This window comes from Lampetra fluviatilis, chromosome 46 (genome assembly GCF_964198595.1).
Source record: "Lampetra fluviatilis chromosome 46, kcLamFluv1.1, whole genome shotgun sequence".
Lineage (NCBI taxonomy): Eukaryota > Metazoa > Chordata > Hyperoartia > Petromyzontiformes > Petromyzontidae > Lampetra > Lampetra fluviatilis.
Window position 1 is genome coordinate 3,361,192 of NC_136320.1, and position 14,751 is coordinate 3,375,942.

At 53.7% G+C, this 14,751-nt stretch overlaps 1 protein-coding gene across 3 annotated transcripts; it reads right to left on the reverse strand.

Annotated features, from left to right (window-relative positions):
• Nucleotides 1-239: 239 nt before the first annotated feature.
• On the reverse strand, nucleotides 240-13,121 carry GCDH (glutaryl-CoA dehydrogenase). 3 transcript variants are annotated; one of them, XM_078876940.1, is made up of 13 exons: nucleotides 12,995-13,121; nucleotides 11,427-11,527; nucleotides 9,625-9,723; nucleotides 8,897-8,938; nucleotides 8,013-8,156; nucleotides 7,527-7,589; nucleotides 6,486-6,656; nucleotides 5,267-5,396; nucleotides 4,522-4,741; nucleotides 3,829-3,932; nucleotides 3,369-3,494; nucleotides 2,445-2,605; nucleotides 240-1,645 (listed from the first exon to the last, which is right to left on the reverse strand). In XM_078876940.1, the coding sequence occupies exons 3-13, from the start codon at nucleotides 9,719-9,721 to the stop codon at nucleotides 1,572-1,574; spliced, it is 1,332 nt and encodes a 443-aa protein (XP_078733066.1). In that variant the 5' UTR covers nucleotides 9,722-9,723; nucleotides 11,427-11,527; nucleotides 12,995-13,121; the 3' UTR covers nucleotides 240-1,571. The 3 variants fall into 3 exon arrangements, with proteins under 3 accessions (XP_078733066.1, XP_078733065.1, XP_078733067.1); XM_078876939.1 differs by having other exon boundaries at nucleotides 12,938-13,103; XM_078876941.1 differs by having other exon boundaries at nucleotides 12,933-13,103.
• Nucleotides 13,122-14,751: the final 1,630 nt, after the last annotated feature.

The window sequence follows — 14,751 nt, forward strand, 5'->3', positions numbered from 1 at the left end:
TGTCGAGCCTGCGGGTGGGCAGGGAGGTGACGCAAAGGGGTGGCCAGGGTGCTTCCATCCTCCACTTTGGAATCCCCACCAATCGTCGTCCCTTTTTCCCCAAGGCCCTTCTAATAACCTTGCTCGATTCAAGAAGCGCGTTAATTCATTATTCCTTGCGACCTCAAACGGTGCTGTTTGTTGCAGGCTGTTTAGGCATTTCGGGTTTCTTGGCCTGTCAAAATGAAACTGGAGGGCGGTGAAAGTCGCTCGCAGCGTTTATTTGGTGCAATTCTACACGGTACAAACGCATCTCGACCACCAGCGGGGTTATCCCACGCAGCTTGGCACGGGAAAGGATTATAGCTCGCGACCCATTGTGCCGTGACCACGTTTAATCAACACCTCCGCATCGAATCCCCATGCCTCTCGTTTGGGAGAAAAGCATCGCGGATTTTCCCAACGTGAAACAAAAATGCGTGGGCTGAAAAGTGTAGCAAAATCACTCGGGTCTTGGAGCACCATTCCCTTTTAGGGGAACAATGCATGTCACGCATCTCCGCCAAGGTTGGGCAACACATCTGTAATATACGAGAAAAATCCCGGGCTGCTGTAAAAGCACATGTACCAAACAAAACGGAAAACGCCTTAAATACCACACAGCCTTTTTTTGCATTCGCAAAAACCAGCAGCAATTACTGACTTGGTGCAGTGGTCCTCACTTTGCACTTGGGGAAATGCCGATGTGTGTTTTTTTGCGTCGCCGCGTTTTTTCCAACGACTGTGCGCCGTTTGGAACTCGAGGTTTTGAGAAGGTAACGGCGAAGAGTTTAAAACGTGACCCAAGCGACGCGCGGACAGCGTTGGACGCAGCGGCCGTCTGGCACAGAAGGCAAAATGAACCGCGCTAGTCGCGCGGCAACTGTGAAAGGACGGCACACAAACGGGCCCCGTCTCTTGTGACAATGCATCTCGCTTGTCCGACATTATTAGTGTGGGCAATGCCACGCAGGACCGTGGCGCTAGTGCGGTCACGGCATTGACCGCGACCAAGCGTCGCAAAGCCATCGCGACCGACCCCGTGGCTCCACGCCAGAGCCAGTGCTCGCAGAAATCACGAGTTCAAATCCTGATTGAGAGGGGGGTAGGGGGGAGGGGTCACACGACCCATCTCTCCAACTTCTTTGTGGGGATGTCATCAGTGGTTGTCCTATGGATAAACTCGCCCTCGACCATAGGAATGTGGGATTTCAACCACGAGCTAAAGTGCAGATGCTTATTTCACTTGGCTGTTATTGTGTGCGGGACCATTTTAAGTTTTAGTTTTTTTAAACGAGACTTTAGACTTCTACGGCAGCTGTGGGTGCAAGGCCTGCGTCCTTTCTGTCGTGACGACACCAGCTGCTAACGTGGCTGCAGCAGCAGCACTTGCCGCTTGTGCAGAAGTTACCGAGCGCGGAGGATGGGGGTCGAGTAACTGCAGCCGAGGCCTGCACAGAATCATCGACACACAACAGCGAAGCATTCGATTGTCTGGTGCTGCTGCTGCTGCTGGTGCTGTTGGCGATGGCGCTGCTCGTGCTGTTGGCGCGTCACTTTCCGACGGTGAAGGACTGCAGGCCCGTGATGGCGCGGCCCAGGATGAGCGCGTGGATGTCGTGCGTTCCTGTTTGACGCGCACACACACAATGTTGACGTGTGTGTGTACGGTGCCGTGTTGTCTCGTTAACGGTGTTGTATTGTACTACGGCTGATAATTGTTTTTTTACCATTTTATCTGGCAACAAAACTGACACCTTTTTTACAAGGAGTCATGTTTGAATTGACCACAATACCTGCAGTAGGAATGCAAACAAAAAACAACTGATAATGCATGCACTGTCCTTGAAGTTGATTGGTCCACACCCGAGACAGCTTTCCTTAGAGCCCAGTCTCACATGGTGTTGGACCAGATGACGCCAAAAGGCGCACAACTCAAAGACAATGCACCATCAGAGTATTGCATTACAACTGCAGGTATTGTGGTCAATGCAAACATGACTCCTTGTAAAAAAGGGTGTCAGTTTTGTTGCCAGATAAAAGGGTAAAAAAACAATTATATTTTTTACTGGCAAATGAGGTTCCAATGGTGTAAATGCTTACCCCGAGCTCTCATACTCTGATGGTGCATTGCCTTTGAGTTGTGCGCCTTTTGGCGTCATCTGGTCCAACTCATGTGAGACTAGGCTCTAAGGAAAGCTGTCTCGGGTGTGGACCAATCAACTTCAAGGACAGTGCATACATGATCAAAGTTGTGTTTTTTGTTTGCATTACAACTGCAGGTATTGTGGTCAATGCAAACATGACTCCTTGTAAAAAAGGGTGTCAGTTTTGTTGCCAGATAAAAGGGTAAAAAACCAATTATCATATTTTGCTACTGGCAAATGAGATTCCACTGGTGTACTCCGGCTGCCACGCTGCGATACCTTCATAGGTGTTGACGGCCTCCAGGTTGAGGACGTGTCGGATGACGTGGTACTCGTCAGCAATGCCGTTGCCGCCCAGCATGTCCCGTGCTGTGCGGGCGATATCCAGCGACTTGCCACACGAGTTCCTCTTCAGCATCGAGATCATCTCCGGTGCCGCCCTGACACGACACAAACGCACGCACGATAAAGATCCCCTGTATAACCTTAACAGACTGTTGGGGCAAGTGATGTTCGCGAGCGCCTTGAAAGGCTGGCGCAGCACACGAGGGGGTGGGTGACCAATACCACAGCCAAGGCGATGTTTACAAATTGCACCAGAGACCAAGGACTGGTTTGGATAATCGTCACTGGTGTTGGCCGTGAGCACGAATTGAACCCGGGTCGACTAGTTTGTAGCGCAGCGCGCTAATCACTATACGACTGCTCTTCAAAAAGACATACATACTCCAGTCACTCGCTCACAAGTGGTCAATGGCCTAATCAGCGCTCTTTTATTGCTACTACCATGGTTACCGTGCCCACGAACTTCACTCATCGATTGCTCCACCCATGTTGAACACTCGGTCTACCAGTCACGGCTTCGTCCAAACCACAATATGTTTGACGCCACCACACTGCCGGTCACAACACTGCCCCCTTTCTGCTTCTTCCCTCGCACTGCTCCACTCTGGTATTCCCTCCCACAGTCTCTTTCCTGAAGCCCTCACAATAAACCACCTTGCTCGATTCCAAAAACGCAATTAACTTATCCACTGCAACTTTGAAAGTGCCATTCGTTGCTGGCCGCTTGGCATTTTGAGCCTTTGCTCAGCAACTGTACATTTGCACACTTGGGCACTTGCACACATGAACGCACTACACACCCGTGACGCGTGCGTGCGAGCGTGTGCGTGTTGAGTGGGTGAGCGAGCGTCAACGCACAGGCCCTGGTCCTTGAGCCGTCCCAGCTGTACGCAGGCCTGCAGGCCCAGCGAGATCTCCGTGATCATATCGGCCAGCTTCTTCTGCACCAGCTGGTTCCTCGCCAGCGGCACCCCGAACTGCATGCTGCGTGACGACACGGTGACACGGCGCTCTGAGAGTAGTGCTCCCCTGTGAGCAACAGCGATCTTTCCGTAGGCGAAAGTCAATGCCCAGGGTCGCCACTTTTTCCACTGCAAACCAAACCCGGGTGGGTTTCTCGGTCTATCTACACCACGAATTTGCCTGGAAGAAAGTTCAACGCGGCGGCGGTACCAGATCTCGGCACAAATCAATTCCAGCAAACCCGAACACAGATGCCAAATTTCCCGGACTGCCCGGGCGAAACCGGGACCGGGTGGTGACCACCTGAGTCACGGTGTCCCTGCAGAGGACTCTCGAATCGCCGGTGCCCACTCACCGGTCCAGCGTGTACTGCCGCGCCGTGTGGAAGCAGAACTCGGCGGCGCCCAGAGCCCCCCACGCGATCCCGTAGCGAGCGTTGTTGAGGCAGCCGAAGGGGCCCTGGGAGCGGGAGACGGTGTCTCTTTATCACGTCGCCCAACGACAGGTCACCCGACATCACCTCTCGTAGCTTGACATCACTTAACGGAGCGTAACGTCGCCTTATGTCGGCTAACATCATTTAATGCTCTTAGTTTTTTCGGTAAAGTCACGTAGGTAAAAAATGAAATTAATAAAAATTAAATAATAAATATCACGACGTTTCGGAGGCAACACAAGTCTCCGTCATCAGGTGGGACCGTCACAGCCAGATTAGATTTTTATTATTTTATTTTTATAAATTTTAATTTCATTTTTTACCTACGTGACTTTACCGAAAAAGCTAAGAGTATGAATCCTTGCGGTCACGAAAGCTTTAAATCTAGAATGAACATCATTTAACATTGTTCCACCAAAGAGTACTAAGCCACGAAGGAAGGTTTTCCTCACATTCGTGAAAAACCTGAAATTCCGTTGCACATAACGACCGTCTAATTGTGTTGGGCACTGGATCGAGACGCTCGGGTCTCATCCCCATGAGCCTCCGTCCCGCGTGTTCGTTTGTTTGTTTGGCTCGGCTGCCCGTGGCCCCGTTCACCGGGACACTCACCGCGAGCCCCGACACGCCGGGCAGGAGGTTCTCGGCCGGGACCTCGACGTCCTCCATGACGATCATGCCGGTGACCGACGCTCGCAGGGAGAATTTGCCGTTGATTTTCGGCGCCGAGAGGCCCGCCATGCCGCGTTCCAGCACGAAGCCTCTCACCCGCCCATCCTCTTGCGTCTTGGCCCAAACCACAAACACGTCGGCGATTGGCGAGTTGGTGATCCTGCGGTACAGCGTGGGTCAACCACGTCGCCATTCGTGAGTGTATTAAGTCATTCGTTTAGCAAATCTATCGATCGGAAAGTCATTTGGGAACCAATATTAAGCATCGTGTCGCGTTGTGTTCGATTGATGTACAGGATAAGTGGACACAGCTTGCATGAGATGGGAGTAAAATTGACCGTGCCTCACCGACTGCAGTGATGCGTGATCCATCACTCGCACTACATTGTGCTCTTTAGCATGGTTCTGTGCGAGCCTATGGATCTCCAAGTGAGTTTAAGCCTCATTGTGAGTCTACGGCGAGCCTCGTAGTGACTGCAGTGAAGTGTAATCCATCACTTCACTCGCATCATCGACCATATCCCGATCACGCCCCGCTTGCGCAGGACGTTATAAACGAAATCCGTATGGCGGCTACAGACGCCATCTAATGGCTGCTCCAAACTCAACATGTTGTGTGCGTGCGGCGCGTCAAGCAGCGGGGATGACCACGCGGCGCGTGCGGTGTGTGCGCGTCTGCCCTCACCACGTCTTGGTGCCGGTGAGCGTGTAGGTGTTGCTGCTGGCGTTGTAGCGCGCCCGCGTCTCCATGCCGCCGGGGTCGCTGCCGTGATTCGGCTCCGTGAGGCCGAAGCAACCGATGATCTCTCCCTTCGCTGCAACGATCACGTGGACCATGGTCTATCAACTGCCGGATGAAGGCCCTCCCCATCATCATCCTCATCATAGCGAGCTGTGGAATTATCCACTGCTGCACCTCCGATGCGCACGGTTGGCTACGTACGGTGCGAAAGAAGTTCCACATACGAGTCGCGGTCTGTCCATGCCCAAAACTCGGTGACCCGGACCAGTGCTAACAGGGTGAGGTTTGCAAATTGTGTTATACCCTGACAGCTGACGAGAGAGCAGAACCTGATCTGATGTCCCAATCCATCCCCACTTAAAAGCAACACGCACCCCATCTCACACCAAACGTAGATTGTCATCAGAAACAAGTAAACCCGTAAAAACAAAGTTTTTCACTATAAATCCTTTATATGCATGGCATCGGGGCGGCTAGAGTCCTCTCGTCTTCTGGCTTGAGATGGCTACCTATGGGTCAGATGATTGTCTGGCAGCATTAAACAATTGGTAGTTAAATATTTAAAAACAATTCCCTAAACAGTGTAAAATTTTCGAAATTTTTTTTCACGAAAATGCATTGTCACGCACAACGAGTCTGTGTGCAAAATGTCAGCTCGATTGGATCACGGGAAGTGGGTTAAAAAACGACCAAAACATTTGCACGGTCCTAAGCAAGCAAGCGAACGGCCCGATTACCGCAGTAACCAGCGCTTTTCATTGTTTTTACGCTTGTGCTCTGAACATCGCTAAAAACGGCAATATCCAACGAACAAGCCAAATTCAATTTCGATTTAAAGCTTTCGTGACTGCAGGGATTCATCTTCTTGGTTCTTTCGGTAAAGTCATGTAGAAGGGAAATAATAAAATAAAAAAAATAAAACAATAAAATAATGTTAAAAAAAAAATTTTATTTCCCAAATAAGAATAATTTTATGTTTTATTTTTTTTATTTTATTATTTCCCTTCTACGTGACTTTACCGAAAGAACCAAAAAGATGAAGCCAAATTATCGATGCTCATCTGCTGGCGTCCGCACAGAACCGGCCAAACCGATGCAAGCACCACGCGTCGAGCAAGGCGACGATGTCCTCGCTATCGACAAGGTCGCCGCGACATCTCACCGAGCCGCGGCAGGTACTTGAGGCGCTGCTGCTCGGAGCCGTAAGCGTGGATGGGGTGCATGACGAGGGAGGACTGCACGCTCATCACGGAGCGGTAGCCGCTGTCCACCCGCTCCACCTCGCGCGCGATCAGCCCGTACGCCACGGACGAGACACCCGCACAGCCGTAGCCTGCGGTGCACGGGGAGATGCATGGGGACACGGGGAGATGCACGTAGAGACACATTGAGACACAAACGGGGACACGGCAGAGGTCGCAATCAGGTACCCGATACCCTACCCGTACCCGTACCCGGCCGGGTACGGGTAGGCCGTGAGTCACTGGTGAGTAACCGTTTGTCACTCATTTCCCAACGTCTTGTCTCTTCTCACAATTCAAGTTCCTCGAATCAACTCACCCACGCCTGCAACATGGCTTCATCCCAGAGGTTGCAATCGGGTACCCGTACCCTACCCGATACCCGGCTACCCGTACCCGGCCGGGTATCGGGTAGGGTACGGGTACCCGTTTGCGACCCTGGTGCGGCCGGGTACGGGTAAGGAATCAAAACCCGTTTGCGACCTCTGGGACACGGGAAGATGCACAGGGGCCCACACGGGGAGATGTATGGGGACACGTGGAGATGCACAGGGACACGTGAAGACATGGAGATGTAGAGACTCGGCGAGTCACAGGGACATGGGTACGAGAGGACAATGAGGGTGTGAGGACAGGAGAGCAGTGGACATGGGAATTCAGGGACACAGACCCACATGAACACAGGGATGTGGAGATATAGAGACGTGGAAACGGATGTGTGAGCAAGGGGACTGGAGTTGCAGGAATCAAGGGGGCATGGGGATAAGGGGATGATGTGGAGACACGGGGACCCAGGGACACCAATGAGAACATGGGGACATGGAGACGCAGGGAACAGGGACACGGGGTGCAGACACTCGCATGTGCGCTGGCGATTGGTTGGTACGAATTCTCTACGCTTGCTGTGCGTGGTTGGGCTCATCGCCCCGTGTGTGCACTCGCTGTGTAAATGCTGCACGCACCTTTGATCGTTGGGCCCAGAACTCCCATCTCACCCATTTCTGACACGATCTCCCGGTCGAACACTGCAGACGCATAACCGCAATAAATATGCAAACATACACGAACATTTTGATTGAAAGCTTTCGTGACTGCAGAGATTCATATTCTTGGTTCTTTCGGTAAAGTCACGTAGAAGGGAGATAATAAAATTGAGAATTTTTATTGTATTTATATTATTTTATAATGTTTTATATTTATATTATTTTATTATGTTTTATATTTATATTATTTTATTATCTCCCTTCTACGTGACTTTACCGAAAGAACCAAGAATATACACGAAACACATTCTAGAAACGGGCACGAACACATTCTAGACACTCGTATCTATCACGACTTTCACGGTGCCGTTTCTTGCTGGCCGCTTCGTGTGCTGCCCGTGTCACGCAGTCGGCACGTGTCACGCAGCAGTTGTGACGCAGCACGTTTCGCCGGGGGGGGGGCACCTTCGTTGCGGTTGGCCATGAGCACACGCGGCATGAGCTTGTCCTGGCAGTAGGTGCGGAACGAATCTCGGATCATCACCTCCTCCTCCGTCAGCAGCGACTCCATGCACAGCCCGTCGCGCCAGCTGAACAGCGGGGCCGAGTCTACACGCACACACACAAAGACAGCCTTAACAAACTGTTGGGGCAAGTGCTGTTAGCGAGTAGCACCTATGAAGCCCCGAACAGCACATGAGGGGGTGGGTGGCCAGCACCATGATTACACATGGCACCAGGTATTCATTTGAAGCCGAGTCAACTTAGGGGAGGCCCAGGGCCGGTTCTGATAATCATCACCGGTGTTGGCCGTGAGCACAAATCTAACTCGGGTCGTCAGGTTCGTAACGCAGTGCGCTGTTCGTGACACTACCGCTCGCCACAAAGACAAAGATGCCCTGTATAGCCTTAACAGACTGTAGGGGCAAGTGCTGTTAGCAAGCACCTATGAAGGCCGGAACGGTACACGAGGGGGTGGTTGGCCAGCACCACGCCCGACTGCCTTTGTCTCCCCAGTGGCGATGTTTACACACCGCACCGGGTACTCATTTGAGGCTGAGTCGACCTAGGGGAGGCCCGGGACCGGTTCAGATAATCGTAACTGGTGTTGGCTGTGAGCGGGAATCGAACCCGGGTCGCCAGGTTCATAGCGCAGCGCGCTAACCGCTACACTACCGCTCCCCACACACACATGCGCACAGACATGCATTGCAGTTGCCCACCCAGTTCCTACCTCTGTATTTGACAGAATTCAATGTAGGGCAGTCGGGGTGATTTGATGACCCAGCACTCGCTAATTCACTCCAGTCACTCGCTCACCAAACTCGTGAGATGTGTCATGTCCTCACCTTTGGCCTTGCCTTGCCCTGCCTTCCCATCCTCTGATTTTCCTAGGGTCAAAAGTTTAGGGACATTACAAGCGATTAACAATCATGTGCGGCCTCAGCGTTACGCAACCGGCCACATCGTCAATGTATTGACGACTCAAGGGTATTTATTTTTGCTCGTGTTTTTTTCCAGCAGGGAGCAATCGCCGCTCTGCCTTTCCCAATCGCGGTGCGATGTTTCCCATTTAACAAATGTGGACCATGACCCCTGGCACACCATGGCCTCCACTCTCCTTCCTCGTGGTGTCACGGGACTTTCAACGTTCACTGCGAGTGAAGCAGACGGCCAGTAGTTTTTATTTTTTACAGTAAATATGCACACCGCAGTAATAACCAGGGCGGCCGCTGGATTTAGACCGCTGGGCCATGACAAAGCCATCACCTGGCAACGCGTTTAAAAATACGCTGTTAAGTAACGGCACCGTTTATTCTTGGCAGCAAGGTTACAGAGTGGATGCCGTGATGATGTTGGATGTTGATGACCCGTTGAGATGGATCACTTTGTTCGTTATGCCATGATTGTGGTGATGATGATGATAATAATAATAGGGGTCAGCGATGGTAGGATGATGGTGACTTTTTAATAATTAGAATCATCACCAAGGATGTGAATGACCGCGACATTGGACAATAATGTTGAACATGATTATGACGATCAAGGTGATGACTGTGATCCCCTCTTCGCATACCCTGAGTAGCTGTAGCGGATGCTGTGCCGTGTCTCCTGGTCACTCCTCTCAGCAGCTGCCCCAACAGCGTGGGAGCTCTAGCCCGGTATGCGAGCATGACTGCACACGCAGGAGGCACCATCGTCATCACCACCACCACCGACATCGCCACCATCACACCTCCATCCATCAACCACCATCACCAAAACTACCACCATTACATCATCCATCAATTACCATCATCAACATCAAAACCACCATCACCACTTCCATCATCATCATCAAAACTACCACCATTACATCACCCATCAACCACCACCATCAACATCAAAACCACCATCACCACTTCCATCATCATCATCATCATCATCAAAACTACCACCATTACATCATCCATCAACCACCATCATCAACATCAAAACCACCATCACCACTTCCATCATCATCAAAACTACCACCATCACATCCTCCATCCATCACCACCATCATCAAAACCACCACCATCATCAAAACCACCACCATCACCACCTCCATCCATCACCACCATCATCAAAACCACCACCATCACCACCTCCATCCATCATCATCAAAACCACGACTATCACCACCACCTCCATCATCACCACCATTAGGTGCTTCTCATCCTCAGCCGTGATATGTCCCACTACCGGTAAGCGGTCAACATTTATCACGCTTTAAAGCTTTCGTGACTGCAGGGATTCATCTTCTTGGTTCTTTCGGTAAAGTCACGTAGAAGGGAAATAATAAAATAATAAAAATAAAACATAATAAAATAATATTATTTCCATTCTACGTGACTTTACCTAAAGAACCAAGAAGATTTCTCACGCTCCCCAACAGTCCACATCCGTCTCAACCCGCACACGAGCGGATTCCATCGCTCCGTCTCCATCGCTCCGTCTCTTGGTTTCCGTCTGCACCACCAGCCAGCAACCCCCTGGCGTGCCCACTGCCGGCTTATTGCACACTCGCTTCTCCTGGAAACATCGAGGCGATGGTCTCGATACCCGCAGCGTCCCTTCTCCTCGTCCACAGCGCCCCGGGGTTATAGAAGCGGCGCCCAGAGGCGATGCCACCCCAGACAGACATTGCAGACACCGCAGCAGCACACGTGTGTGAAAGTGTTTGGTGTTAGGTGATGTAAAGTCGGTGACGTGATGCAGGTGATGGTGGTGATGGTGAGGACGGCGATTATGTGGTGGGTAATGAGTAACGAGTGGCGCGATGGATGGAGGTGATGTTATTGACGCCGCCGCTGATGATGATAATGACGATGCCGATGTTGAGGATGCTGATGTTGAGGATGCTGATGTTGAGGATGGCGATGTTGGTGGCTGATGTTGGTCATGCCAGAATGACGATGATGGTGGATGATGTTGATGATGCCAGAATGATGATGATGATGATGTTGGTGATGCCAGTGATGATGATGTTGAAGCCAGAGTGACGATAACGACGATGACCGGTGTTGATGATGCTAGCGTGATGATGGTGTTGGTGGCTGATGTTCGTGATGCTAGCGTGATGGTGATGATGATGTTAAGGGGCTATGATGATGATGTTGGTGATGTCAGCGTGATGATGGTGATGATGATGTTGAGGGGGTATGATGATGATGTTGGTGATGCCAGTGATGATGGTGATGATGTTGAGGGGGTATGATGATGATGTTGGTGATGCCAGTGATGATGGTGATGATGATGTTGAGGGGGTATGATGATGATGTTGGTGATGCCAGTGATGATGATGATGATGTTGAGGGGCTATGATGACGCCAAAGACGTGACAGGAGCGCACTTCACCTGTAGTTGACTCTCGTCACCTTCGTGGCAAATCGTGGAACACTCCTCCACCACTGTAGCCGCTCCAACCAATCACCACACAGCAGCAGCTGGATCGCTCTCTGAGGAGATAGGGGGTGGTGGGGAAGGTGCTGATCGTGAGTCCGTGACCCCAGCAGCTACTCGCGAACCTCGTCTGAGGAAGACAACCTCGACTCCCCCTCACCTCACCTCTTCACGACACGATCCTCGTGTGGGGAGACCTCGTCTAGCGAGACAACCTCGACTGTGGAGACAGACAACCTCGACTCCCCTCACCTCACCCCCCCCTCCGCTCACCTCACACCGCTCACCTCACACCCCTCCCCTCACCTCCCCTCCCCTCACCTCTTCACCAGGACACACCCTCGCCTGTGTAGACAGACCCCCTCACCTCACCTCACCACCTCCCCTCACCTCACCTCCCCTCACCTCCCCTCCCCTCACCTCACCTCCCCTCCCCTCACCTCCCCTCCCCTCACCTCCGCTCACCTCACCTCCCCTCACCTCACCTCCCCTCCCCTCACTCACCTCACCTCCCCTCACCTCCCCTCCCCTCACCTCACCTCCCCTCACCTCACTCACCTCACCTCACCTCACCACCTCCCCTCACCTCACCTCCCCTCACCTCCCCTCACCTCCCCTCACCTCACCTCCCCTCACCTCACCTCCCCTCCCCTCACCTCACCTCCCCTCACCTCCCCTCCCCTCACCTCACCTCCCCTCACCTCACCTCACCTCCCCTCACTCACCTCACTCACCTCACCTCACCTCACCACCTCCCCTCACCTCACACCTCCCCTCCCCTCACCTCACCTCCCCTCACCTCACCTCCCCTCACCTCCCCTCCCCTCACTCACCTCACCTCACCTCCCCTCACCTCACCTCCCCTCCCATTACCTCACCTCCCCTCACCTCACCTCCCCTCACCTCACCTCACCTCCCCTCCCCTCACCTCACCTCCCCTCACCTCTTCACCAGGACACGATCCTCGACTGTGTAGACAGACCACCTCACCTCACCACCTCCCCTCACCTCCCCTCACCTCACCTCACCTCCCCTCACCTCACCTCACCACCTCCCCTCACCTCACCTCCCCTCACCTCACCTCACCTCCCCTCACCTCTTCACCAGGACACGACCCTCGACTGTGTAGACAGACCCCCTCACCTCACCTCACCACCTCCCCTCCCCTCAGCTCACCTCCCCTCACCTCACCTCACCTCCCCTCACCTCCCCTCCCCTCACCTCTTCACCAGAACACGACCCTCGCCTGTGTAGACAGACCACCTCACCTCACCACCTCCCCTCACCTCCCCTCACCTCACCTCCCCTCACCTCACCTCCCCTCACCTCACCTACCCTCACCTCACCTCTTCACCAGGACACGACCCTCGACTGTGTAGACAGACCCCCTCACCTCACCTCACCACCTCCCCTCACCTCCCCTCACCTCACCTCCCCTCACCTCACCTCACCTACCCTCACCTCACCTCTTCACACCTCTTCACCAGGACACGACCCTCGCCTGTGTAGAACGAGCCCCTCACCTCTTCACGGCATCTGCGGTGCGGGTGGCGCTGTTGGTGACACTGGCAGAGCCTCCTTTACATTACCTACAACGGATACGCGGCGGCTCCTTCGTCCCTGCGGTACCCATGCGCGCTGGGAAATTTGCACGGCGCTCCTCTTGCGTCCTGATTGGTCGAGGCGGGGGGTGTGGGCGAGGGGCGGGGGGCGGACGATACCAACTCGATGGCGCGTGATTCACACCCCCCCACCCTCCCTATAGTGGTACAGTCCTAAGCGAACTCAGTCCACAACTTCGTAACTCGGATTGTAAAACACATTCCTCCTGCGGAGGGAGCTGGTAGGAACGTTGGGTTGCTCGGTCAATGGCCAGGGTCAACTGCGGCGTGGTGTATTCCGCAAATATGCCCGACTGTGAGGGCGGGCACAAGCCGGCGTGAGTAGGTGAAACGTTGAGTTTTATAAGGTTCACCACGGGGTGACCAGCCCCTCCCCACCCAGCCCCTCCCCACCCAGCCGGGTGGGGGGTGGGGCTGGGTGGGGGGGTAGGGAGGGTGGGGCTGGGTGGGGGGGTGGGGAGGGGCTGGTCACCCCGTGGTGAACCTTATAAAACTCAACGTTTAACCTACTCACGCCGGCTTGGTAGAGTCCACTCCCCCCCTACCCCTACACGTGTGTGACTTGGTAGAGTCCACTCCCCCCCCCTACCCCTGCACGTGTGTGACTTGGTAGAGTCCACTTCCCCCTACCCCTACACGTGTGTGACTTGGTAGAGTCCACTCCCCCCCCCTACCCCTGCACGTGTGTGACTTGGTAGAGTCCACTCCCCCCCTACCCCTGCACGTGTGCGACTTGGTAGAGTCCACTCCCCCCCTACCCATGCACGTGTGCGACTTGGTAGAGTCCACTCCCCCCCTACCCCTGCACGTGTGCGACTTGGTAGAGTCCACTCCCCCCCTACCCATGCACGTGTGCGACTTGGTAGAGTCCACTCCCCCCCTACCCCTGCACGTGTGTGACTTGGTAGAGTCCACTTCCCCCCCTACCCCTGCACGTGTGTGACTTGGTAGAGTCCACTTCCTCCCCTACCCCTACACGTGTGTGACTTGGTAGAGTCCACTTCCCCCTACCCCTACACGTGTGTGACTTGGTAGAGTCCACTTCCCCCTACCCCTGCACGTGTGTGACTTGGTAGAGTCCACTTCCCCCTACCCCTGCACGTGTGCGACTTGGTAGAGTCCACTTCCCCCCCTACCCCTGCACGTGTGTGACTTGGTAGAGTCCACTTCCCCCCCTACCCCTGCACGTGTGTGACTTGGTAGAGTCCACTTCCCCCCCCTATTCCTGCACGTGTGTGACTTGGTAGAGTCCACTTCCCCCCTTACCCCTGCACGTGTGCGACTTGGTAGAGTCCACTTCCCCCCCTACCCCTGCACGTGTGTGACTTGGTAGAGTCCACTTCCCCCCCTATTCCTGCACGTGTGTGACTTGGTAGAGTCCACTTCCCCCCTTACCCCTGCACGTGTGTGACTTGGTAGAGTCCACTTCCCCCCTACCCCTGCACGTGTGCGACTTGGTAGAGTCCACTTCCCCCCCTACCCCTGCACGTGTGCGACTTGGTAGAGTCCACTTCCCCCCCTACCCCTGCACGTGTGTGACTTGGTAGAGTCCACTTCCCCCCCCTACCCCTGCACGTGTGTGACTTGATAGAGTCCACTTCCCCCCCTACCCCTGCACGTGTGTGACTTGGTAGAGTCCACTCCCCCCCTACCCCTGC